The sequence below is a fragment of the Myxocyprinus asiaticus genome, chromosome 29 (genome assembly GCF_019703515.2).
Source record: "Myxocyprinus asiaticus isolate MX2 ecotype Aquarium Trade chromosome 29, UBuf_Myxa_2, whole genome shotgun sequence".
NCBI classification, from domain to species: Eukaryota; Metazoa; Chordata; class Actinopteri; order Cypriniformes; family Catostomidae; genus Myxocyprinus; species Myxocyprinus asiaticus.
Window position 1 is genome coordinate 31,896,987 of NC_059372.1, and position 26,539 is coordinate 31,923,525.

Genomic DNA, 26,539 nt, shown 5'->3' on the forward strand with positions numbered 1-26,539 from the left:
TAGAGTGGAACCCTCCACTCTCCCCTGAACCCTCGCGGATTGACGATTGGTTCCTGGGCTCGGGGCGCCGCCCACGGCCACACCCCGCCCGTGTTCCTTTCTTCCCGGAAGTGCATGAAGAGCTGACAAGATCATGGGAGGCACCTTTTACTGCCCGGTCCTGGTCTTTCAGCTCCCCCGCTCTCACTACCCTTGATGGTGGAGCGGCCAGGGGGTATTCGATGATCTCCCAGGCACACCATGGCTCTCCTGCAAGTACACCAAGCCAAGGCGCTAAAAGAACTGCACAAGGGTAGTTCTGAACCGGGATTGATGCAGGAACTGCGCTCGGTGACCGACCTCGCTCTTCGGGTGATGAAGGTCACAGTGCGGTCTCTCGGGCAGGTGATGTCCACCCTGGTGGTCCAGGAGCGCCACCTTTGGTTCAACTTGGTCGAGATGGGAGAGGCAGACAAGGCACGATTCCTTGATGCCCCCATTTCCCAGGTTGGCCTGTTTGGCGAAGCCTTCGAGGACTTTGCCCAGAAGTCCTCGACGGTGAAGAAGCAGATGGAGGCCTTACAACATATCCTGCCGCGTCGCAGCTTAAGACCCCACACCCTCTCTGCTCATCGTCAAGGGCGTCCTCCTACAGCAACAACACCGGCTCCGCCGCAGCCCGCCCCCACGGCCCGGCTTCGGCATTGAGCCCTCCGCAGGAAGCAGATACCACCCGTCTCACGGCCGGCCACTAAGAACCCAAGGAAGGCTTCAAAGTGCCCCCGAGATGGGCGACCCAGGGGCGAGGAGACTCACTTCTCTGGGGCTGGTTGACAGACCACTCCATCCCCTGGTGGAGGGCCGGGAGGAGAGTCTTTTGTCGCCGCATGCCCAGGAGGCTGCGGCACCCAAAAGCCAGACAAAAGAATGGTTCTCTCGTCTCCTGGGTCACATATCTGGTGCGCACGGCCGTCATCACGACCACCGTCCACTGTCCCATTTTGGCAGGTATGGCGCTCCAGCGGCAGACCCCCCGTCCCTGTGTGCCCATCTGTGGTACAAACACACCCACACAGGATTGGTTCCAGTGCACTACGGGGACGAGATTCCTCCTCCCCCCTCCTCGGCCAATCTTATGGTGGGCGGTAGGAGCCAGGTAAGTGCTTTGATGTCCCTGGACTCAGCACGGCCACGGGGCTCGAGTCCCCTCGACGTGGCACCTCGAGCTCCGCCCCACCATGAGGCCCCACCCACCGGTATATCCAACGTGATCATTCCCTTGGTCCCCCTCACCCGGAGTTCTTCCACCGGCCCCTTTTGCAGTGACTTAAAAATCACTCTATGACAACAGGTGGAAAAATACCAGTACAAATTAGATCATAAATACTATTGTAAATATAAACCTTATAATAATAATTGAAAAATAAACCATGACCCTAGAAAGTTTAACAAAAAATCTCATAAATATTTGTTTCATAAAACATCTACAACAGTGATTGTCAGCGAAAATAGATAATTGCACTTTGTGCCACTTCATTAACATACAATACACCCACAGTTTGCGCACACACACCCACAGATAGCGCAAACACTCCCACCTATGCCCACTTGCGCTTTGCGCGGGCACGAAAATTGAGCTTACAATTAGTGCTCTCACAAAAATTGGATAAGACGCAGCGTGCTGTCTTTGCACGGAGCGCTGCTCTTTGCACGCTTAGGAAAACATAGCCGTATATCTGTATAAACGAACAATCTATTTTAATAAACAAACATGCAAGGGGTTTCAGATGGGTATTTTGTGAAAGACGGACATTTGAATTTTGCTGAGCTTTCTGTTGAGTTCTGCGGATTCTGTGTTGGCCTGGCCATCGGCCACCATGCTGTTTGAATATTGGCATAGAGGTTTTTCAACAGCCAATCAAATGACCACTACAACACATACAACAAACCTGGTTAGATTCTTGGCTAGCTGGTCCAGCATTTCGGCATGTCTCTCTGCTTTCTCCACCAGCGGAATTTTAGTGGCGGATGGCGCGTACTTCTGCATCTTGTCCACTAGCAGCTGTCTTGCTCCATCCAACTGAGCGGCCAGACGCTCATATTCCTGGTAGGGAATCCACAAGCAGCACACGTGAGTGTGTGGTCAATGAAACTTATGTGTGGTAAATTATTAAATTATATTTGAGCCAGCACATATATGTTTATTGCAAGTTTGTACCTCTTTGGAGTCCTGAAGCATGGAGAGCATGTCGTTGACCTGAGTCACATCATCCTCTGCCATTTGCAACAAGTTCTCCACCTCTTTATACTTCTCACGCAGGTCATTGATTCGTTTCTAGATGGTAAGATTGTTTAAGAGAGTGACAGATAAAGATTAACATCTTGTCCAAAATTAGATTTTGTAGAGAAAGTTAACTGTGTGCAAAAATAATGTGTGTGTGAAAGAGTGTGCATTTACTTGTATGTAATGTACAGTATGTGTGTGTTTTACCTGGACCTCCTCCAGGTGTTTCTGGTTGATGTTGTTGGCCTCTACAGTGTGTGCAGTGTTGTTGACTGCCTCATTGAGAGCGTCTCTCAGGTCCACGAGCTGCTGATTGAACTGGTTCAGTTTATTTCTGATGTTCTTTGCCACAGCCTCATTATTCACTGTGCGGTTTGTGATCTCATTCTTGACACGATCTACCACTACAAACGCAGAGAAAAAACAGAAATAAATATTCATCAGTCATAATGCAACCACTAAAACTGTGAAGGATACGTTCCACTTCACTTCATCTCAATCACACTGTTCATAAAACACAATTATAGCTAGCATTCAGTAAAACAGAAAAAAGGCCAAGTTTGATGAACGCTTTTTATAGGCTCAGAATATTTCGTTACTCACACTTGTTGGCCTGGTCCAGCTCATTTCCTGCTAGTCTCCTCTGGAAATCAAAGCCCCTGAAACGCATGTCTCTTAGCATGGACTCAACCTCTGCTATATTCCGAATCAGTTCCTTCTCACTTATCACATTGGTCTCATTCTGCAGTGTTTGGTTCACATGTTTGATAATGCCTGAGTAGATACACAAATATATTATAACACAGTGTTACTCAAACAGAGAACAGAAAAAAGGGACAATATTTCTCCTGTACTGGCCTCTTTTTTTCTTTTATTTTTTACCAAGATATATATATATATATATATATATATATGTGTGTGTGTGTGTGTGTGTGTGTGTGTGTGTGTGTGTGTGTGTATTTCATAAATCTGTCATCTTGAGTAACAATTAAACCTCAATTTTTCTCAATACTAAAAGTTAATTAAACGAATTGCTTCTATCCTCCTTCATTACGTTGTCCCATATGACTGATACATTTAAATTCTCTGTTATTAAAGACTGATCTTTTCATTTAAGGGCTTTGATCTGATTTAGTTTTGGAATTTTGATGTCACTTAAAGGGATAGTAGTGATGAAATTCTCTTATCATTTACTCACCCTCATGCCATCCCAGATGTGTATGACTTTCTTTCTTCTGCTGAACAAAAACAAAGATTTTTAGAAGAATATCTCAGCTCTGTAGGTCCATACAATGCAAGTGAATGGTGGTCAGAACCTTGAAGGTCCAAAAAGCATATGAAGGCAGCATAAAAGTAATCCACATGACTCCAGTTGTTAAATCCATGTCTTCAGAAGTGATATGATAGATGTGGGAGAGAAACGGATCAATAATTATGTCCTTTTACTCTAAATTCTCCTCCCTGCCCAGTAGGTGGCGATATGCATGAAGAATATGGATAGCCAAAAACAAAAGAAAAAGAATGTGGAAATGAAAGTAAAAGTGGACGTTTATAGTAAAAAAGGATTTAATTATTGATCTGTTTCTCACACATACCTATCATATCATTTCTGAAGACATTGATTTGACCACTGGAGTCGTATGGATTACTTTTATGCTGCCTTTATGTACTTCTTGGACTATTAAAGTTCTGGCCACCATTCACTTGCATTACAGGTGCATCTCAATAAATTAGAATGTTGTGGAAAAGTTCATTTATTTCAGTAATTCAACTCAAATTGTGAAACTCGTGTATTAAATAAATTCAGTGCACACAGACTGAAGTAGTTTAAGTCTTTGGTTCTTTTAATTGTGATGATTTTGGCTCACATTTAACAAAAACCCACCAATTCACTATCTAAAAAATTAGAATATGGTGACATGCCAATCAGCTAATCAACTCAAAACACCTGCAAAGGTTTCCTGAGCCTTCAAAATGGTCTCTCAGTTTGGTTCACTAGGCTACACAATCATGGGGAAGACTGCTGATCTGACAGTTGTCCAGAAGACAATCATTGACACCCTTCACAAGGAGGGTAAGCCACAAACATTCATTGCCAAAGAAGCTGGCTGTTCACAGAGTGCTGTATCCAAGCATGTTAACAGAAAGTTGAGTGGAAGGAAAAAGTGTGGAAGAAAAAGATGCACAACCAACCGAGAGAACCGCAGCCTTATGATTGTCCAGCAAAATCGATTCAAGAATTTGGGTGAACTTCACAAGGAATGGACTGAAGCTGGGGTCAAGGCATCAAGAGCCACCACACACAGACATGTCAAGGAATTTGGCTACAGTTGTCGTATTCCTCTTGTTAAGCCACTCCTGAACCACAGACAACGTCAGAGGCGTCTTACCTGGGCTAAGGAGAAGAAGAACTGGACTGTTGCCCAGTGGTCCAAAGTCCTCTTTTCAGATGAGAGCAAGTTTTGTATTTCATTTGGAAACCAAGGTCCTAGAGTCTGGAGGAAGGGTGGAGAAGCTCATAGCCCAAGTTGCTTGAAGTCCAGTGTTAAGTTTCCACAGTCTGTGATGATTTGGGGTGCAATGTCATCTGCTGGTGTTGGTCCATTGTGTTTTTTGAAAAGCAAAGTCACTGCACCTGTTTACCAAGAAATTTTGGAGCACTTCATGCTTCCTTCTGCTGACCAGCTTTTTAAAGATGCTGATTTCATTTTCCAGCAGGATTTGGCACCTGCCCACACTGCCAAAAGCACCAAAAGTTGGTTAAATGACCATGGTGTTGGTGTGCTTGACTGGCCAGCAAACTCACCAGACCTGAACCCCATAGAGAATCTATGGGGTATTGTCAAGAGGAAAATGAGAAACAAGAGACCAAAAAATGCAGATGAGCTGAAGGCCACTGTCAAAGAAACCTGGGCTTCCATACCACCACAGCAGTGCCACAAACTGATCACCTCCATGCCACGCCGAATTGAGGCAGTAATTAAAGCAAAAGGAGCCCCTACCAAGTATTGAGTACATATACAGTCAATGAACATACTTTCCAGAAGGCCAACAATTCACTAAAAATGTTTTTTTTATCGGTCTTATGATGTATTCTAATTTTTTGAGATAGTGAATTGGTGGGTTTTTGTTAAATGTGAGCAAAATCATCACAATTAAAAGAACCAAAGACTTAAACTACTTCAGTCTGTGTGCATTGAATTTATTTAATACACGAGTTTCACAATTTGAGTTGAATTACTGAAATAAATGAACTTTTCCACGACATTCTAATTTATTGAGATGCACCTGTATATGGACCTACAGAGCTGAGATATTCTTTTAAAAATCTTCGTTTGTGTTCAGCAGAAGAAAGAAAGTCATATACATCTGGGATGGCATGAGGGTAAGAAAATTATGAGAATTTAACTTTTGAGTGAACTATCCATTTAATTTACTCTGAATGTAGGATGAAATGTTGACTTATGTTACTTGTAAATATACAATGTATGATAATCAGTTGATATTGGCCTTGATATTGTACCGTGCACATCTCCCATGATGCCTTTGATGAAGCCAAGCAGGTCTTCTGCTCTCTTATATGTGGAGTTGGTATTGTCCTCTAAATTCGATCCCTTCTTTAGTGTGACTGAGGCCTAAAACACAAACAAACAAACAAACATTAGTCAGTATGGTCAAAGAAAGTCCCTCCTTTTTTTATACGATTAATTAAGAAACAAGAAAAAGTGTTATCTAAGAGTGTGCGAATATACTGTTAACAAAATCATGAAGTTCAACTCAATGTATGTTTCTATACCTTTTCCTCTAACTCTTTAATGTCATAGTCGATGGTCTGCAGCTCTTCCTCCAGCATGTCGGCCCGGTTCCTGCTCTCATCCAGAGTGCGGTTATAGTTTGCTATGGCATTCTGGAAGATGGAGTTCTGGTTAGTTTGAACACTGCTCAATGAAGACATGTCCTAAATCTTTTTTTTAAGTCCTATTATGGTGTTTGTGTGTGTCTGAGAGAAAGAGAGGGAGAAAGACTCACAGAAATGTTCCCCATAGACGCATTCAGTCGGCTTAGTTGAGCCCAAGCGACTGAGCTGGTGTTGAGGCTGGTCAGCTGCTGGGCAACAGACTGATAAAGCTGGTTTATCTTGTCCAGATCATCCAGGAGCACCACCACACAGCTGTCACAAGCTACACAACAAAACAACACCATCATCATCTGATCTTAGCCCATCATTCAGTAATATACAGCAAATCACTGCCAAGAATTACAGCAATGACATAATGAAGAATTACAGTATTTTGTACAGTGAAAATCATCCACAGAATATATCAATGAATGAGTATCATGAGTAAATTAACTGAATTGATAAGAAATTAGTGAATGTATGGGTAAACCAACAAACAAATGACTAAACAATGTATGACTGAACAATGTATTGAGTTTATTAGAGACTCAATCAATCTCAATACTCACGCTGACAGTACACATCTGTTCCATGTTGCACAGGGACGCTGTGTTTATTAACACACGTGTCACACTGCTTTCCTGTTAGACCTTCTGCACAGCGGCACTCCCCTGTACGAGGGTCACAGCGACCTCCCTTACACTCACACTCTATGGACCAACACACACACAAATATCTGTTAGTATAATTGAGTGTAAAATGAACACATGATCACTCATGATCCACAAATGCAGTGTGTGTGAAACAGGCCGTAGAGGATCATGCATATGTCGTATGTAATTTTGTTTATTGTTCACATTTGCACTCACTCTTGCAGCCATTCGGGCTATAGTCCCAGTAACCTGGAGCGCACTGATGGCAGTTCGGTCCGTTAACCCCAGGCCGACAGGAACATGATCCGTTAACAGGATTACATTGCTGAACCAGTGCCGCTGCAGCATCACAATCACACTTACGACAGCCAGTGCACAAATCAAAACCAAATGCACCATCCTATTTAACAAATCAACAAATATTACCATTAATACATGTTTTAACCACTAAAAACAATAATTAAAGACAAAACGGATAAGTGGACTTACGTCACAGCGGTCACAGTGTGCTCCCACTACACCAGGCTTACAGTGGCACTGTTCAGTGTGAGGGTCACAATGTGCAGTGCCACAAGGAGAACAGTTGCATCCTGGGTAATGTAGTAAACAAAACAAAAAAAGGATCATCAGAAATTCAGCCAAGGTGTTTCATAGGGTGAATCTAATGTTACCATGAAATGTCATGAACATCTCCTAGTCACACAAGAAAATTGTGCCTAGTTTAAGGAAATATTTTTTGCATTGCGACAAGTGTTCTTACTAGTGCAGTTCTTGGCAGTGATGGCATCGCCATAGAAACCAGGGGCGCAGATTTCACAGTGAGGGCCGGCGGAGTTGTGCATGCAGCTCTGACACTCGCCCGTCAAAGGATGACAGTCACTGAACAACGCATTGGGGTCTGAGTTTCCATTGCAGTTGCAAGGCTGACACGTGCTGCCGATCACCATGGGGTTTCCATAGTAACCTGGAGCACATCTGTATCAGGTAGAAATACGGGTAATTTAGTGACTTTTTATGATTTCCTAATAGACAATAATTAATAGATGCTTCATAATTGTACCTCTCACACTTGGATCCGGCATATCCAGGCATGCAAAGACACTGCATGTGATTGCGCTTTTCCACACAGCGAATGGCAAAACTGACAAAAAAATTAAAAATCATATATACAACATTCTTTACTAGGACAGAATTGCAATTCTTAATCAGTATTTTTGTTGTGTTGACCAGTAAAAATACATGAACATCCTTAACCCTTTAAGCTCTGAAGGAGTTTTTAAAGATTTCCTGTTTCAGTAGCATGCCCAAACTTAAAGGCTTATAAAAAAATAAAAAAAACAAAGAGCGTAAATTGTTTGTATCAATTTAAAGAAAACTTTTCAAATGTTTTTATTAGATTAGGATAAATTATGAGACTCTCAGCCTAAGAAACTGCTGAAAAATCAAACAAAAACTTGAGCCAAAAATTAACTTTTTTTTCTTATTTTTCTGATTTGACATTATATACTGTGTCTCAGGTTATAAATAAGGCAGCTCCAGAAAACTGCTTTTGTATTGTCCCCAACCATGTTACCCGTAATTGAGTAAAATTTTGTGTTGATATGACAAAGCAATCAAAATTTATAGCATTACAAATATAATTTATCCTAGTGTCCAAAAACAAATCAAAGTGTCCAAAAGCCTCTCCAAACAAATAAAGCATAATAATTGTACATAAGAACTAATTACACATGCACATAAAACAATGATTAAAGGTATGTTTTCTCTCCAAAGCATGCAGGCATGAGTAGCGAGATCTCATTCAGTTCCATTCTGTGTCATTAAGTCTGTGTCAAGTACTTGGCACCATCTCCTGGTGGCCAAATGCAATCAGAGTGGACAATCCTCTCTGCCCATATTTGGATGACTTCAACCTCTGGTTAGAGCGATCTGAATCCTAATACGATTGGTTTAGTGTTTCATGACGCTAGACAACTTATTAGATAATTTGATTCATCTGATTCAGTAACGCTAATGTGTTTTTAACCTGACAGCACATTATGTGCTGTGTGCACATTGTGCTGCATGTGGATTATCTAACGATCAATGCATCCAATTATGCTGTGTGTGTGTTCTCATTTTAATGGGAATCCCATCCTCTAAGTAATGGTATGTGATATTTTATGTTTTGTTTATTTTTTGTAAAGTTATAAGCAAAAACGCAGCTTATAAGCAATACCTGTTTATATGTTTCATGAATGTCAAAGACATGTACTTAGCTATTACTCGCTTTTGTCTGTGGGTAAAACAAATAGGGTGATTGTATTATAATCTTTGGGAGCTTTCCAACGACATGACACATGGCTATTTGATCAATTTGATGTTTTAACGATTACAATAATATGTGCAGTGCAAAATTATTAATAAATGACCAAAATGGGGAGTCGCGTGACGCCATGCGCGTTTTGGACGTGTGAATGGCGAACTAGATTTTTTTTTATTATAATTTTTTTTCCCTTTTTCCCCCAATTTGGAATGCCCAATTCCCTATGCACTTTTAAGTCCTCGTGGTCGCGTAGTGATTCACCCCAATCCAGGTGGCGGAGGACGAATCCCAGCTGCCTCCACACCTGAGACCGCCAAGGCTTCACGCCATCCACCATGGCATCCACGCCCAACTCACAACACGCCCCACCGAGATTGAACCACATTATTGCGACCACGAGGAGGTTACCCCATGTGACTCTACCCTCCCTAGCAACCGGGCCAATTTGGTTGCTTAGGAGACCTGGCTGGAGTCACTCAGCACGCCCTGGGATTCGAACTAGCGAACTCCAGGGGTGGTAGCCAGCGTCTTTTACCACTGAGCTACCCAGGTCCCCTAACGGCGAGCAAGTTTTAATACTTTTTGTGTCATAAACCGGTGAGACTCGATACACCCTGATTCTTAACTGTTCTAGGAAGACAATATGTCAAAGAATTCAAAATCTTCGGGCTCTGAAGACATTGTGCTCAAGCTGAAGCCCCCGAGCAGCAGGCCGAAAGCCTGGGAGTCAATTTGGCCAGTGAGATGAAGGAAATTCGGCAACAATTGATGAACGTGTCGGCAATGCTGATGAAGGTCATTGCTGACTTGGTGGAGCTTACTGTAATACGTCGATCGATCACTGCCATGGAGATGAAATTCACTGAGATGGTTGCAAGAGTGGCAGATGTTGAGAAACGGATTGATTATCTGGAGTCATCAGAGAGGGAATTAGCTGCTAGACCGCTAGTGACCAAGGCGGACTTGGAGCGCGTCTGGGAAAAGTTGGAAGATATGGAGAATCGTAACCGACGGAATAATGTCAGAATTATTGGAATTACTGAGTGAGCAGAGGGTCAGAATATGGTGGAATTTCTGGACGGGCTCTTTCCGAGTCTGCTCATCATAACAGGCCATAAGCTGGAAATCGAGTGAGCTCATAGAGTTCCGGCTCGGCAATCCCCTGAGGGAGACAGGCCCTGATCAATTCTGGCCAAATTTCTGAGATCATCTGATAAATATCTTGTGTTACGTGAGGCGTGGAGTAAAGGAAGGCTTTCTTGGAAGAACCACAACATTTTCTTGTTCCCAGACTTTGCGAATTCGACAAGACAGAAACATGATCGATTCAAGGAATGCAAGAAAGTCTTACATCAAACGAAGGTTGCTTTTGCACTGATGTTCCCGGCCAAATTGAGAATAGATGCTAAAGATGGCCGCAAAGTATTTACATGTCCCTATCAAGCATTGTCCTTCATGAAGTCAATGGAGTGAGTAAGTCATTGTGTGATACTCACATTGCAGCCGAGTGGGCCTGACTCACTGAACATTCACTTGACTGTCCGAGGAAACAGGGCGCCTTTTTTGTTTCTTTTGATGCTGGTTCTGCCTAGCGGCTGCAGTTTGTTTTGTGTAGTAACACTCCTTCAGGACAGTGTTGTGAATGAATCTGCACGCTCTTTGTGCTTATGCCTCCTATTGGTTGGAGTTTGTTTTGTGGAGTATTTCTTGCAGGACATTGGAGTGATTAGTTCATTTGTTCCCTCATGTAACAGCTGGCTCACTGAACATTTGTTTGACTGCCTGAGAAAACTGAACTGCTTTTTTTTCATGCTGGTTCCGCTAGTGGCTGAAGCTTGTTTTGTGGAGGAACACATCTTCGGTACAGTTATGTGGATGAATCTACACGTTCTTTGTGTTTATCCTGCTTATTGGCTGGAGTTTGTTTTATAGATTTTCTTCTGTTATGTAATTCTGTCTCACAAAATTAGTATAGAAACACCGGACTTGAGCAATCTGATGGCAAAGTAGTCGCGGGGGCTCTCGTAGGCATACATGGACTGTTTGAGTTTTGAGGGATGGACGCCGGTTGGTGCTGTCGTGCGCGGGGTTAATGTGCACGTTTTTCTTTTTTCTGTTTGTTTGGTTCTGGGGGAAGTTCGTGGTTTGAATGTTGCACTAATGTTGGAATGTGATCTTTATAATTTTGTTTTTGACACCCAATCTATTTTTTCTAATATGTCAAAATGTCAAATGTTAGTATGAGTGGATTGTCTCTTTCAGCGTAGAATGTGAATGGGTTGGGGCACCCCATAAAAAGAAGGAAGGTTATTGCTTTTCTTAAACGTAAGAAATATGATATAGTGTTTCTTCAAGAAACGCATCTTTCTCCACAGGAAGCTGAAAAATTTGGGAAGATATGGGGTGGGCATGTTTTCTTTAGTGCTGGCTCAAGTAAGAGCAGGGGAGTCATTACATTGACAAGTAAACATCTACAATTCAAGTATCTCAAACAGAGTAAAGATAAATTAGGAAGAGTCATAATTGTTTTAGAAGAAATTCAGGGGCAAAGCTTGATTTTGGTTAATATTTACGCACCTAACGCTGATAATCAGGGATTTTTTTAAAGATCATGAAGGGATGTTGCAAGCTGCTGGCACCCTCATGATATAATATTGGGAGGAGACTTTAATTTATTGATGGACTCAGTCCTTGATCATAGTGAAGCAAAAGTGTGTAAGCCCCCTAGAGCAACATTGATGCTTCACAGGATGTGTAAAAATTTTGGTCTTACAGATATTAGGAGATTTTTGAACCCATCTGGTAGGGACTATACATTCTTTTCATCAGTCCATAAGATTTATTCTAGAATAGTTTTTTTTTTTTTTATAAGTCCCTCAGTTCATCTGTTGTTGACTGCTCAATTGGAAACATCTTAGTCTCAGATCATGCCCTGGTGAGTTTAGAGATGTTGCCATATACAGAGAAAAAGAAATCATATAGTTGCCGCTTTAATGTACCCCTTTTGCAAAATCCTGAATTCCAACAAATGTTAAAGGCTGAAATTAATGTTTGTATTGAGACCAACTGGTCCTCAGTATCCTCTGTGGGCGTGGCTTGGGAGGCACTTAAGGCGGTTCTTAGGGGTCAGATCATACAGTATGCCTCATTCATCAAAAAATTCAAAGCACGAAAACTCATCTAGTTGGAAGGGCCGAGGCAGAGCTGAAGCGCCGAATGTCATCTGATGGCCTCAGGGAATTGACCCAATTGAAATACAGTTATAATACTATTTTGTCGTGGAAGGTGGAGTTTTGGCTATTCAGGGCAAGACAGTTATACTTTGAGTCAGGGGACAAAGCAGGGAAGCTTTTGGCTAGATATATAAAGCAGAGAGAGTCTTTTTCTACCATTCCCTCATTTGCTGGTGGAGAAATTTTTACCTCGGCCATTGATATTAATACTGCTTTTAAAAAATTCTCTCTTGATATCTATAGTTCCATGTCTTCGTCTATAGATGAAGATATTAGAAACTTTGTGGAATCATTAGAACTCCCTAAACTGAAGAATGAGCAAAAACATTCTCTTGATTCTGAAATAAACTTGGAGGAGCTTGGCGAGGTAATTAAGGCATTGCCTACAGGCAAGGCTCCGGGGCCAGATGGCTTTGCCACTGAGTTTTTTAGATCTTATGCTACAGAACTTGCTCCACTTCTGCTAGAAGTTTATACGGAATCATTAAAGAATGGAAAGCTTCCACCAACCATGAAGTAAGCCCGGATCAGTCTAATTCTTAAAAAGGACAAATATCCAAGCGAGTGTAAAATGATCAGACTCCGGTCGCTGCCATCTCACTTGATGCCGAAAAGGCGTTTGATATGGTAGCGTTTGATATGGTAGAATGGGATTATCTTTTTAAGATTTTGGAAATGCATGAGTTTGGGAAAAGGTTTATTGGATGGATGAAGTTACTTTATAGACACCCGGTAGCGGCGGTACAAACAAATAGATTTATCTCAGTTTACTTTACTCTGGGCACCCGGAAGTGTTGCCCTCTTTCCCAGTTATTGTTCTGTCTTGCCCTGGAACCATTAGCAGCCGTGATAATAAAGGAGGATGATTTTCCAGGGGTGATGGCAGGAGGTGTGGTGCATAAGCTTCTGCTTTACGCAGAAAAACTGCCCCTTTGAGCAATAATTAATGTGCAATACACAGCTTAGTCTTTTTATATTATCCAACACATCCTTCCTCTTCTGCCATTAGATTCCCTTGCACTGTACATAACCGATATGTATTTAGATTTGCACTACGTATGTGTATGTGTATGTGTGTGTATGTATGTATGTATATATATATATATATATATATATATATATATATTGTCTATTGTGTATTCTATATATACTTTTTTTCTTTTCAATATTTATCTATTTTGTATTCAATTTTAATTATTTTTTAAAAGTCTTGTTGCTGTTTTGGTATTGTTGTGTACTGGAAGCTCCTGTCACCAAGACAAATTCTTTGTATGTGTAAGCATACTTGGCAATAAAGCTTATTCTGATTCTGATGATATTTTATTATTTGTCTCCATCCCTTCTAGGTCTATGTCTTGCCTCCACAGAATAATTAATTCCTTTTCTAAGTTTTCGGGATACAGAGTTAATTGGTCTAAACCTGAAGCTTTGGCTCTGACAGCGTACTGCCTAATAACGGCTTTTCAGCCAGGCGCCTTTCAGTGGCCCAAACAGGGCTGTAACACTTCAATGGAAAGGAGGAGGCGAGAACCGGCTTAACAATATAAAGTTATATTTTAATAATAAACTGAACCAAAAAGACAAACACACACAGGTGTCGGACAGCTGTCCGTAACTCTCTCTCACTGTCACACTGCCATCTCCGGTCGGTCTTATCCCTCTCGGGCTTAATCAGCCTTATTAGGGGCCAGGTGTGCGGAATCACGACCCGGCCCCGCCCTCCGCCCTACCACAAGGGCATTTAGTATTTGGGTATCTTATTCCCAGCAAATTTGAGTGATTTAGTTAGTTAATTTTTGACCCTTTAATAAAAAGGTTTTCGAGTGATGTGTGCAGGTGGGCTTCATTACAATTATCTATGATTGGGAAGATTAATGTTATTAAAATGAATTGTATTCCAAAATTCAACAATAGATGTCCCCCTCTCTTATTTCAAGCAATTTGAAAACATAGCGAAGTCCTTCATTTGGAATGGTAAATGTCCCAGACAGGGGTGTAAAGTAATGAATTACAAATACTCATGTTACTGTAATTAAGTAGTTTTTCCCAGGAATTGTACTTTAAGTAGTTAAATTTTTTTAATTTTGAGTATATTTTAAGTGCTGTAACTGTATTTTTACTGCGCTATTTTCCCACCATCTGTGTTCGCTACTTCCCTGTCCTGATTTTATTTTTATCTATCAACATGATTGGCTAGGGATAGTATTGTGACTCCCGTCAAGTCAAATCACACATAAAAAACTTGAATGGCAGCTGTATAGATCGGGCTCCAACTGTTATGGTTGTGGAGGATGCCTCAAACACAGTTCAACACCTGAACATCACGGCCGCACCTGAAAGGGCTTTCGCAGGAAAAAAAAGGTAAATTGCTTGATTGTGTCATGTGAGCTTAGCTTGCTCAAGTCAGATATCTGCATTAATCCTGCCTCTAATTCTGGCTGAATAATTTGAGTAGCTTTAAAAGTATTAATGTAATAGAATCAAACAGTGACATTTTTAATAATAATATTTTTTTTATAATACCGACCCCTGATGTAGAGAATGTGTTAATTTGTATAATAAATTACCAGGAAAGTAGAGATGATAAAATAATTTATAATTATGCTTAGCCTTTATCAAGTTTTTTCTAATGCCTGATAGAAAAGTATCAACCTTTGTAGAGCAATACTTCAGGCAGAATATTCCACCAGTCACAAACTTCAGAAAATTACGCATCATGCAATAGAATGAGAACACAACTATTGCTGGGCCTAAAAGATACAAGAACTAAATCATTGTGGAACACTGTATCTCAAAACGAATACAGTGTTTGTATTTCTTTCTTCTGCTGAACACAAATTAAGATTTTTAGAAGAATATTTCAGCTCTGTACGTCCATACAATATGAATGGATGCCAAAATGTTGACACTCCAAAAAGCACATAAAGGCAGCACAAAAGTAATCCATATGACTCAAGTGGTTAAATCCATGTCTTCAGAAGTGATATGATAGGTGTGGGTGAGAAAAAGATCAATATTTAATCCATTTTTGTGAGAAATTCTTCTCCCTGCCCAGTAGGTGGTGATATGCATGAAAAATGTTAATCACCAAAAACAAAAGTAGAAGAAAGTGAAAGTTAAAGTGGAGATTGACTGAGCAGGGAGGAGAATTTATAGTAAAAATTGACTAAAATATTGATCTGTTTCTCACCCAACCTATCATATCTCTTCTGAAGACATGGATTTAACCACTGGAGTCACATGGATTAAGCTACTTTTATGCTGACTTATCTGATTTTTGGAGCTTCAAAATGTTGGCACCCATTCACTTGCATTGTATGGACCTACAGAGCTGAAATATTCTTCAAAAAATCTTAATGTGTGTTCTGCTGAAGAAAGAAAGTCATACACATACGGAATGGCATAAGGGTGAGTAAATGAAAAGAGAATTTAAATTTTTGTGTGAATTATTCCTTTGAAGTCTGATGTGGCCCCTGTACCAAACAACTGCTCTACCCCCTCTATTGTGCGGGACATGACGCGCCAAGTGACCCTGCTTTTTTTGTGGGTTTTCATAATTTTTTTTTTTTTTTTTTGCATTCCTTGCATTGTTTTGAACATGTTTTATGCGCAACAGTAACTCTCTCTCTCGGCATTAAGGGAAATGTAGACATTACACATAAACTGATTTTAATGTAATTGTGTCATACATTACGATATAAAATGGGGATCATTGTACTGAAAATAACTTTTATATTTTTGTATTAATAAGTCCCCTTTCTGCTGGTCAGAGTGGATTGTGAGGGAGGTTACTCCACTCGGTGACCTATATGAGAGTGGAGTGTTGAGATCCTTTGAAAATTTGGTTCAACATTTTGGGATTCCCAGATCTCAGTTCTTTAGGTATTTACAGCTGCGCCACCTGCTCTGTACTATTTTTGTGAGTAGCATACACCCTCCCTAAAGCAACAGACACTCTGGGAGGGGTGATTACTGCTTTTGGAAAAGGTCATGAGGCATCAGTGTATTACTCCCTGCTAATTCAGAGTCTGGGGGATGGAACTTTAACTTCTCTCAAAAGATTATGGGAGAAAGATTTAAACTTGGTATTGGAGAAGGGAGAGTGGGCTAGGAATCTAAAAAACGTCAAGTCTGCATCTAGAGATGCAAAGGTGTGCCTTATGCAATTCAAGATTTTACATTGATTCCAATCAGAGGATGGAGACATAACCCATGTCTTTTGGTGGTGTGTTAAGTGTTTTGTGTGTGACGTATTGGGCACTCAGGTTTCATTTTGCCCAAGACTCTTTATTTTGGACGATGGGGCGGTCATCGATGTAGAGAATAGACACATAAAGAGTTGGGTCCTAACCAGTGTCATGATCGCCAGACAGATCGTTTTAAGGGGATGGAGGATGGCTGGAGCGCCCTCATTTCAGGAGTGGTGATCAGAGATGGGAAGGGTGGCAGCCTTTGAAGAAGGGTCATTTAGAGACTGGGTAAATTTAACTTGTTTGTGGGGAAATGGGGCGGATATCTGGCGTTTCTGGATGTGCGATTATTATTATTATTATTTATTTTTTGTGTGTGTATAATCATGTATGACCACAGGGATGTTGTTGGGAGCCAGGGTGGGGTTGGGGATTGGGAGGGGGAGGGGTAATAGTCGGGGTTAATTGTTGATTCTGTGTATATATGTTTTGTTCTTTTGTGTTTAATTTATGTGAATCAATAAAAAATTGTTAATCAGAAAAATAAATGATAAAAATGGAACACTTCTGATTTGTCTGCAAATTTAAAATCACTTGTTCAGTTTTGGTCATAATGCCTACATGCATTGTAAATACAGCTTCTAAGCTTTAAAATGATACATGTTTTGTGTTGGTCAAGACTGTAGTTTTTTTTTTTCTCTCTCTCTCACTGGCCTGCCGGCGGGACTGATCCGAGTTAAAAAAGTTAAACAAGATTTACCTTAGACGCAAAATTGTGTATGTTATTAAGATTGTGTGTTTTATGTTTTAGAATTTATTTCTAAGTGTTTTTTTCATATGCAGTTGACATTTTTTTTTTCTAATTTTAAGCATAAATCAAACTTAATTTAGTGAGGCTTATGCTTAAAACAAAAAAACAAAAAACAAAAACAAAACAAAGAAAACTGGAAGATAAATTATAGGCTGACACAATTTAAGCATTTTAATAAAACAGAAGAAAATGTGGGATTTGAGGGGAACGGTAAACAGTAATTTAGAAGTACAGATGATTAAAGAAGACCACTGACTTGTTTGATGCCACTTGCAGTGGGCAGGGGCAACTGGAGCAGGATACCGCATGACCATCCAAAGTGTTGTTACCATGAAATCCACCCTGGCACTTTTCACAATGGTTTCCGGCAGTGTTGTGACGACAGTTCTATGTTTAGAGAGATAAACATGCCAAAATTTGCTTAATTTTCAGAAAATGCCCAAAATAAACCTCTGATTTTTGCTCCAATATATCCATTCTTAGAGCTCTGAAGGATCTTTCCCACAGTTTTTATTATTTATTTACTTTGACATTTGAATATACCCAGTGGAATCTATGACATTTAGCATAAAGAAATGTGTTGCCTGTGTTTATGTTTGTTACTGTGGTTTACATATGATTTAATAAGCAGGTCTCACCACACATATGCCAGAGCCATCCAGACACTGATCAGAATGACCGTTACAGTGGCAGGGAACACACTTCCCGAGGAAGAGGCCTTTAGTGTCTCTGTAGTAACCTGGAGCACATTGCTGTAAGGAGATGAGGATGAGGGAATGAAGAAATATGTAAATGTGATAACACAGTTTTAAAGTCAATAAAAATGCATTCTTTAATAAATGTCGCTGGTGTTAATGTGCACAATTTATATGTGTAGCAAGCACATGTACTGTACTGCCCAATGTGCACAGTTCGGACAGGTTATCTGTCCAAAAGTATCTATCCAATAGTGACCAATCAAATCCCACACAACATTACTTCCTACAGAATATTCTGTTTAACCCTGAATCAACATCACATTATGGAAATTAAATGCTTCAAAAAAATTCCATAACAATAAAAACAATCAATTCTAATTGGGTGGGTTGTAATACTGGCCTCTGATGACAGTGACTATTAAATCTTAAGCTTTTGTTAAAGCAAACTACCTGACAGGAATCTCCTAAATAGTTTCCTGGGCAGAGACAAATTTCAACGTTGTTGGCATGGTGACCAGCTAGCAGGTTCTCAGCTCCCTCCAGCACAGCAGCACGCAAGGACAAAGACTGTGCAGACTGAGAGTGCAGAGCTCTTATCTGAAGAGACTCCAGCGCCACCAATACCATCATCAACTCTTCACGGGACACTGAGTTTCCTGTCTGGCCATGCCTGAAACTCTCCTTCAGTGAGAGAGAGAGGAAGCTTGAATAATAACAACATACACTGGTGGCCAAAAGTTTGGAATAATGTACATATTTTGCTCTTATGAAAAGAAATTGGTACTTTTATTCACCAAAGTGGCATTCAACTGATCACAATATATAGTCAGGACATTAATAACGTGAAAAATGACTATTACAATTTGAAAAAAATGTTCAGAACTTCCTAAACTACATAAAAGAGTTCTCATCAAAAAAATCCTCCACGTGCAGCAATGACAGCTTTGCAGATCCTTGTCAGTTTGTCCAGATACTCCAATTATCTGTTGTCCAATGTCTGTGTTTCTTTGCCCACTCTAACCTTTTCTTTTTGTTTTTCTGTTTCAAAAGTGGCTTTTTCTTTGCAATTCTTCCCATAAGGCCTGCACCCCTGAGTCTTCTCTTTACTGTTGTACATGAAACTGGTGTTGAGCGGGTAGAATTCAATGAAGCTGTCAGCTGAGGACATGTGAGGCATCTATTTCTCACACTAGAGACTCTGATGTACTGATCCTCTTGTTTAGTAGTACATCTGGCCTTCCACATCTCTTTCTGTCCTTGTTAGAGCCAGTTGTCCTTTGTCTTTTAAGACTGTAGTGTACACATTTGTATGAAATCTTCAGTTTTTTGACAATTTCAAGCATTGTATAGCCTTCATTCCTCAAAACAATGACTGACTGATGAGTTTCTAGAGAAAGCTGTTTTTTTTTTTTGCCATTTTTGACCTAATATTGATCTTAAGACATGCCCGTCTATTGTATACTGTGACAACTCAAAAACAAACACAAAGACAATGTTAAGCTTCATTTAACGAACCAAATAGCTTTCAGCTGTGTTTGATATAATGGCAAGTGATTTTCTAGTACCAAATTAGCAATTTATCATGATTACTCAAGGATAAGGTGTTGGAGTGATGGCTGCTGGAAATGGGGCCTGTCTAGATTTGATAAAAATGACTTTTCAAATAGTGATGGTGCTGTTTTTTACATCAGTAATGTCCTGACTATATTTTGTTATCAGTTGAATGCCACTTTGGCTAATTCAATTTCCTTCCAAAACAGCAAAATCTGTACATTATTCCAAACTTTTGGCTGCCAGTGTTGTTGTTGTGGAATTATTTTTTCATCATGTACAAACACATACACAGAACACATTCAGATAAATAGCAGTTACAGGGCTGGGCAATATAGCTACAAAAATCTTGCATTTGCTCTAAAATGGCTTGTAATGTTTTTATTATTATTATTATTATTATTATTATTATTATTATTTTGTAGTAACCATCATTTTAACCAAACAATCATTGTAGCCAAATTAATTCAATACATTTAATGCAAGTAAATTCTAAAAGTCATGAAAAAACTCATGTTTTCCACACTGTTTGTGACATTTACTCATTTTCATTTAAACTGTATATGCACAGATATAACAATACATAGTCATAAACAAATTTTCATACATGAAAAATCCCACGTGTGGATTTCTGTGCACAGAACACAAACGAATCACTGAATCAGAGTTTGAATTGCTTCACTGAACCAAACAGACAGAACTGATTCATTGAAATTAACTTGCCAACTCTTAACCATTTATACACCATTTATTGCTACTGAAATTTATATAAATCCCTGTTGAGACGCTATTAAATAATTTCTATATAAACAGGCTCATACCCCAAGTAACAAGACAAAGAAGTACTGCAAAACTAATATAATGACACTGTTTTTAGGAAACTTAAAGGGATAATTCACCCAAAAATGAAAATTATTTCATCACTTACTCACCCTCATGCCATCCCAGATGTGTACGACTTTATTTCTTCTGCTGAATACAAACAAAGATTTTTAGAAAAATATTTCAGCTCTGTTGGTCCTCACACTCAAAGTGAACAGGTACCAAAATTTTGAAAGTCCAAAAAGCACATACAGTAAAGGCAGCATAAAAGTAATCTATACAATGTGATTTTATGGAAGTGATTTTATAGGTGTGGGTGAGAAACAGATCAATATTTAAGTCCTTTTTTACTATCAGTTCACCTCCCTGCTCAATAGGTGGCGATATGCAGGAAGAATGCAAATCGCCAAAAACAAAAGAAGAAGAATGTGAAAGTGAAAGTGGAGATTTATAGTAAAAAAGGATTAAATATTGATCTGTCTCTCACCCACACTTATATCATTTCTGAAGATATGGATTTAACCACTGGAGTCATATGGGTAGCTTTTATGCTGCCTTTTTGTGCTTTTGGAGCTTCAAAATTTTGTTTCCCATTTACTTGCATTGTATGGATCTACAGAGCTGAAACTCTTCTAAAAATCTTCATTTGTGTTCTGTAGAAGAAAGAAAATCATACACATCTAAGATGCAATGAGGGTGAGTAAATGATTAGAGAATTTTCAATTTTGGGTGGACTATTCCTTTAATGGCTAAAGAAAGTCCATTAAAATCATGTTACTTCCTTTTATATTACCAGTGAAATCATTGTGAATATATCATATATTTTTTATATATCGCCCAGCACCAGCTATAAAGAATAAGAAGTGGGTATGTTTTTTTTTTTTTTTTTTTTTTTTCTTAGTGTGTGGTTCTGATTCCCTCACCTCTACCAGGTGAACAATTCCTTCATGGGGCTCTTCGGGGGAGGAATACTCTCTTTCCATGTACACCAAAGTCATCTGATTCCCCTACACACACACACATACACAGATTTTATCAGTTGGGTCAAGCTTCAACTTATAGCATCCATTGTAAGTAAAGACTCTTGATAAATTTCACAGAGGGAGTGAGTACGTTCTGGTACCTTGAGTATAATGTCTGGACGAATGGTCTCGATGGGAAGAAAAGCATCACCCCGCATTGTCTGTGTGTGCAAACGATAGCGCAGATAGCCTCCATAAGATGACACCTACATACACACACACACACACACACACACACACAGAAAGAAGAATACATGCAGGTTAAGACATGAATTTTAGATGCAACAAAAGTCTAGTCAAAGCTCAATTTAAACAGCACTAAGTCTGTGTTTAATCAGATGCTTGGCATTAAAGATATTTAACAGCACACCAAACAAGGTGTGTGACATCTTATCAGATTATACTCTGAAGCCATGTTTGTCTGACACTTGTGATTCCTTTAGCTATATGTGATTCATCTGATGTATATTCAGCTCAGCACTCTTTCTGGCCCCGTACAGTCTGAGCGATGGCTAACCCTCAAGCTTGGTTGAAACATATCTTACAGCAGCTGCTATGACATCATAATAAAATACAGAGGGATGAGGGCACCTTTTAAAGTCTGGGTTTGAGCAGAAGTGAAAGAAAGAGAGCTTCTTTCTTTCAGTATTTCGATTAAAGAAGCCATATTCTACATTTTGGTAGAATTTTATTTTTTTCCCTGAGGCTCACAGTCAATTCTTGCACCAAAAACAGCCATAATTTAGTCTGAACATTTTGCACGCTCTCTCACGTCCTATGTGTTGAATAAACATTGATGATTATACCAGATATTTGGCATATTAAAAAATTGTGGCCTGTGAGTTTGACTTTATCATGTTTTCCCAGCTGTGATTGTTTTTACGTGTGATCTTTAGGGTTGTGGACTCACTTTATCGCCGAGGTAAGCACCGGAGGCATGCCAGTGAAGGTCCTGGGAAACGTCAGGTACATCACTCAGATCGGCCTCCACCAGGTCTTGATCAAGGTATACAGACACAGGCACTTCCTGTCTGTCACTTCTCAACAGCACCCAACCAGCCATGTCCATGATCTGTATACATTTTGAGGACAAATTGAGATAAAAAAAACACACAATGTCCATTAAATACTTCCATTAAAGATTATATAATCTTACTTCCTCTATAATTACACGTTATGGATTAAACTAGATTAGACATAAACAGTGGCCCAAAAAAGTATTTAAATACATTAGTCACACTTCAATGTATGAATGTCTTTGCATTATATAACAAAATATCAAACCAAGTGCCATTTATTTTAAAGATAGCACAAACACACTTTTCAAGCAAAACATTTAACAAAAAGAAGGTTTCAAAATAGAAAACAATCAAAATTAAGACAAAAAGCAATTGAACACTTTTGGTAGTCAAATGTTTGTGGAACATATTCATAGCTAATGTGATGAATTACACTTGTGGTTACTCACCTACATGAACTTATGGGGAAATGACTCCATACATGCACTAAAAATCATCATGAGAACAGCTAGTTAAAAGTAACTGGTCAAACAGCTCATAAAATTAAGTCGGTTCTGAGAAAAGGTCTAGCATCATGTTTGCAGATCTCACATGCCATAGTCTTATGCCTTATCTGTGCAATAAAATTCATACATCCAAAAGTGTCCAAATACTTTTTGGGGCCACTAAATATTTGTATAAAATTAAGTATGCACTGTAAGGGTGATTTGATTTCTTTATTTGTTAAACAAATGACTAGAAGTTCAGTCATGTAACTCTACATGGCGCACACTAATAGGTTAGTTGAACTTGTTATCTGTTAGCCAATCGGCTTGCTCACATGTGATGTATTAAGCCAATCGGCTCAAATGGTGTAAGCTGATAGGTCTTTTGACTTGTAATCAGTTAGCCAATCGACCTGCGTACTCTCTCTTTGTCTAACATTTAAATTGCTCAGTTTTGCAAATAAGCCGATTTCACTGCAACGCGCTGCAAGTTTTTCTTAGAAACCCTCATCCTCCCAAGCACCACGTGTCTAGATGGGAATTGTACTTATATCTATTTATGCTGCAGCATGTCCTACATGCTCAATGCAGCATTGTTTTTTTCTGACTGTGCAGCAGGCATGTCCACATGCTAACACAGTATGTCTGTGACTCACAATTAGTCGAATTCGAATCGACTAATGGACTCAACAAGTCGACTATTAAAAATCAGTAGTGGTGCAAACCCTTCTGTGAAGGTTGTAGCAGTAGCAAGTATTCGTACTTGCTCTGCGACAGCAGCAGCGTAGCAGATCTAGTCCGCCAAGACCAAATCCAATCAATATGTTAACATGCTAAATCATTTCGCGAGTTGTCATGACTGAACTGACTTAAAGAGTACCTCATTTCTGCGTTTGTCAGAGCTGCGGCAGCGGTCAGTTGCTCCAAAGCAGAAGCATTTGGTGCAGCCTTTAGCATTAGTGGGGTCCAAATGAAACGTTCCCAGTTTGCACTGGTCACAGCGAGAGCCCTCCACATTTTCCTGAGAGAGAGAGAAGACACAGCATTGACACTAAGAAGATATACACCGGTGCTCAAGTGTTTAACAAAATTGTTTATCAGGGAGAGTTTATTGAAAGTAACTGATCTGAGAGAAAACTACTATAAATAGTTTTATAACATGGATAGGTCCAATCCTGGATGCAGATCAGTCAATACAGCATTCTAGCCATGCTAAAATACACAATCTGGTAACAGTTAAGACACAATAACACCAGTTCACAAGTTTACATGTCAAGAACTACAATATATCTTCTAGTGGATGGATATCACTTCATGAATTCTCTTTATAAAATAACGTTTATTTAAAATAATATCCTTACTATTTAGTATTAATAATCAGTTAGCATTTACATCTATTGTATGGGAAAAGGATGCAATGAAAGTGAATGTTGACTGAGGCTAAATTTCTGCCTAACATCTCCTTCAGTGTTCCATGAAAGAAAAACAGTCATATGGGTTTCGAACAACAAGAGGTTGTAAATGAAGACAGAATGTTCATTTTTTGTTGATCCCTTTCAATATAAAACAAAATGCTGATATGAAGTATATGAGGGACAGGAAGTATCACCTTGCATAAACAGCGGCCTGTGACTGAGTCACACACATCTATCTCAGTTCCTGCCTCATTACAGTCACAAGGTCTGCAGTTGGGGTATCCATAGAAACCCGGGGCACATCTGTCACATTGACGCCCAACAATGTTGTTCTTGCACCTGTGGAGAGAATACTGTATATTGGCATGTTGCAAATAAAATAAAGTATGTCAAGTATGAATTCAGCTTTAAGATTTCTTTAGTACATTCAGAAAGAACCAGCTGTTGCTGTTTGTCTCTAGGATCATGTGATGCCTGCTGCAGTGTTCCTGGTCTCTGGTTTATTGTGTGTCATGTCTGGTCAGTATCAAAAAGCTCTCGCAGTGAAGTGGGAACGTGACTATGGAATGTGACATTGTGCTGTGGAATTCCACAGCAGCAAATTGGGAAAAGTAGGGAAGGGAACACAGGACTAATTGCCTTCACTTATTGTGATCTCCTCTAAACCCAAACTATGGGTGTTTCTATTCTCAGATCAAGTCTGTAAAACAAGCCTCTGCCCTAAAACATATAAACTGTATATAGGAGTCATGGCATCGGTGTTTTCCTATTGCATTAGAGTGGCTCTTTCAAGTTTGATGAGTGGAGAACACAAGAGGAGTGCCGATAACAAGACTTATGGGCTGTGTAAACTGTGGTTTGGATGGGAGAACTTATTACTGTCTCTCATAGTGAAGGCATGACTGGAGATATTCAAAGCAGATCACAGCCACTGCAGTTCAGCTCACCGTGAACATTCCTCCCTGCAAATTTTAAACACTGCCTAATGAGGGGACAGTAACGCCAACAGACTAAAATAAAATCTCCTAAAAATAAATACCTCTGGAATTTCTGTGCTTAATCCTTATATAGACAGTACAGTTATGACGAGAAACAGTGGTTAATAATATCAGTCCTTCAGGCAGCGGTTCACAGAAAAAAAACTTTGTTTAAAACGGCTGTTGCTCAGGAATGAAGGGTTAGATACAAACACTTAATTGACTCTCCTCCAATCCAAAAGAATAGACTTTTAATGCCAGACATGCCTAAGGGTGAATCTCACTTAACCTGTCAAAAACATGTATATTCATTGTATTTCACCTGTTATCAAAAGAACAAAATAAGATCTTATTTTTAGGACAATTACTGTAAAATATTTTGCACTGAAACATTATTTTCATGACAATTAAAGGTATTGTTCACTCAAAATGAAAAAAAGCTCTCATCATTTACTCACCCTCGTGCCATCCCAGATGTGTATGACTTTCTGTCTTCTGCTGAACACAAATGAAGATTTTTAGAAGAATATCTCAGCTCTGTAGGTCCATACATGCAAGTGAATGGTAGCCAGAAGTTTGAAGGTCCAAAAAGCATATAAAGGCAACTTAAAAGTAATCCACATGACTCCAGTGGTTAAATCCATATCTTAAGAAGTGATATGATAGGTTTGGATGAGAAACAGATAAATATTTAAGTCCTTTTTTACTACAAATTCTCCTCCCAGCACAGTAGGTGGCAAGATGCACAAAGTATGCGAATCACCAAAAAACAAAAGAAGAAGAAGAATGTGAAAGTGACAGCGATGATTTATAGTAGAAAAGTACTTAAATATTGTTCTGTTTTTCACCCACACTTATCATATCACTTCTGAAGAGATGGATTAAACCACTGGAGTCCTATGGATTACTTTGATGTGCATTTTGGAGCTTCAAAGCTCTGGCCAGCCAATCACTTGTATTTAATGGATCTACAGAGGTGAAATATTCTTCTAAAAACATTAATTTGTGTTCAGCAGAAGAAAGAATGTCATACACATCTGGGATGACATGAGGGTGAATAAATGATGAGAGAATTTTCATTTTTGGGTGAACTAACCCTTTAAGGACATTCACTCTCTAAATTACCATCTGCAAAATGCGAGAATTTTTAAAACATTAATAAATATATCATTCTTAAATTGTAAAGAATTTATCAAT

At 39.5% G+C, this 26,539-nt stretch overlaps 1 protein-coding gene across 1 annotated transcript in view; it reads right to left on the bottom strand.

Annotated features, from left to right (window-relative positions):
• lama5 (laminin, alpha 5) overlaps window positions 1-26,539 on the bottom strand; it is a 128,757-nt gene that overhangs the window by 20,616 nt on the left and 81,602 nt on the right. The window contains exons 36-55 of the mRNA XM_051662274.1: window positions 24,560-24,704; window positions 23,831-23,971; window positions 22,357-22,518; window positions 21,548-21,652; window positions 21,348-21,431; window positions 18,502-18,732; window positions 17,992-18,105; window positions 17,610-17,740; window positions 7,875-7,955; window positions 7,575-7,789; window positions 7,304-7,404; window positions 7,031-7,214; window positions 6,731-6,871; window positions 6,293-6,444; window positions 6,060-6,170; window positions 5,787-5,898; window positions 2,867-3,037; window positions 2,471-2,667; window positions 2,198-2,314; window positions 1,929-2,083 (exon numbers count right to left, since the gene is read on the bottom strand). Coding sequence (XP_051518234.1) covers window positions 1,929-2,083; window positions 2,198-2,314; window positions 2,471-2,667; window positions 2,867-3,037; window positions 5,787-5,898; window positions 6,060-6,170; window positions 6,293-6,444; window positions 6,731-6,871; window positions 7,031-7,214; window positions 7,304-7,404; window positions 7,575-7,789; window positions 7,875-7,955; window positions 17,610-17,740; window positions 17,992-18,105; window positions 18,502-18,732; window positions 21,348-21,431; window positions 21,548-21,652; window positions 22,357-22,518; window positions 23,831-23,971; window positions 24,560-24,704 — 2,850 coding nt within the window. The remainder of the gene's footprint in view (window positions 1-1,928; window positions 2,084-2,197; window positions 2,315-2,470; window positions 2,668-2,866; window positions 3,038-5,786; window positions 5,899-6,059; window positions 6,171-6,292; window positions 6,445-6,730; window positions 6,872-7,030; window positions 7,215-7,303; window positions 7,405-7,574; window positions 7,790-7,874; window positions 7,956-17,609; window positions 17,741-17,991; window positions 18,106-18,501; window positions 18,733-21,347; window positions 21,432-21,547; window positions 21,653-22,356; window positions 22,519-23,830; window positions 23,972-24,559; window positions 24,705-26,539) is intronic.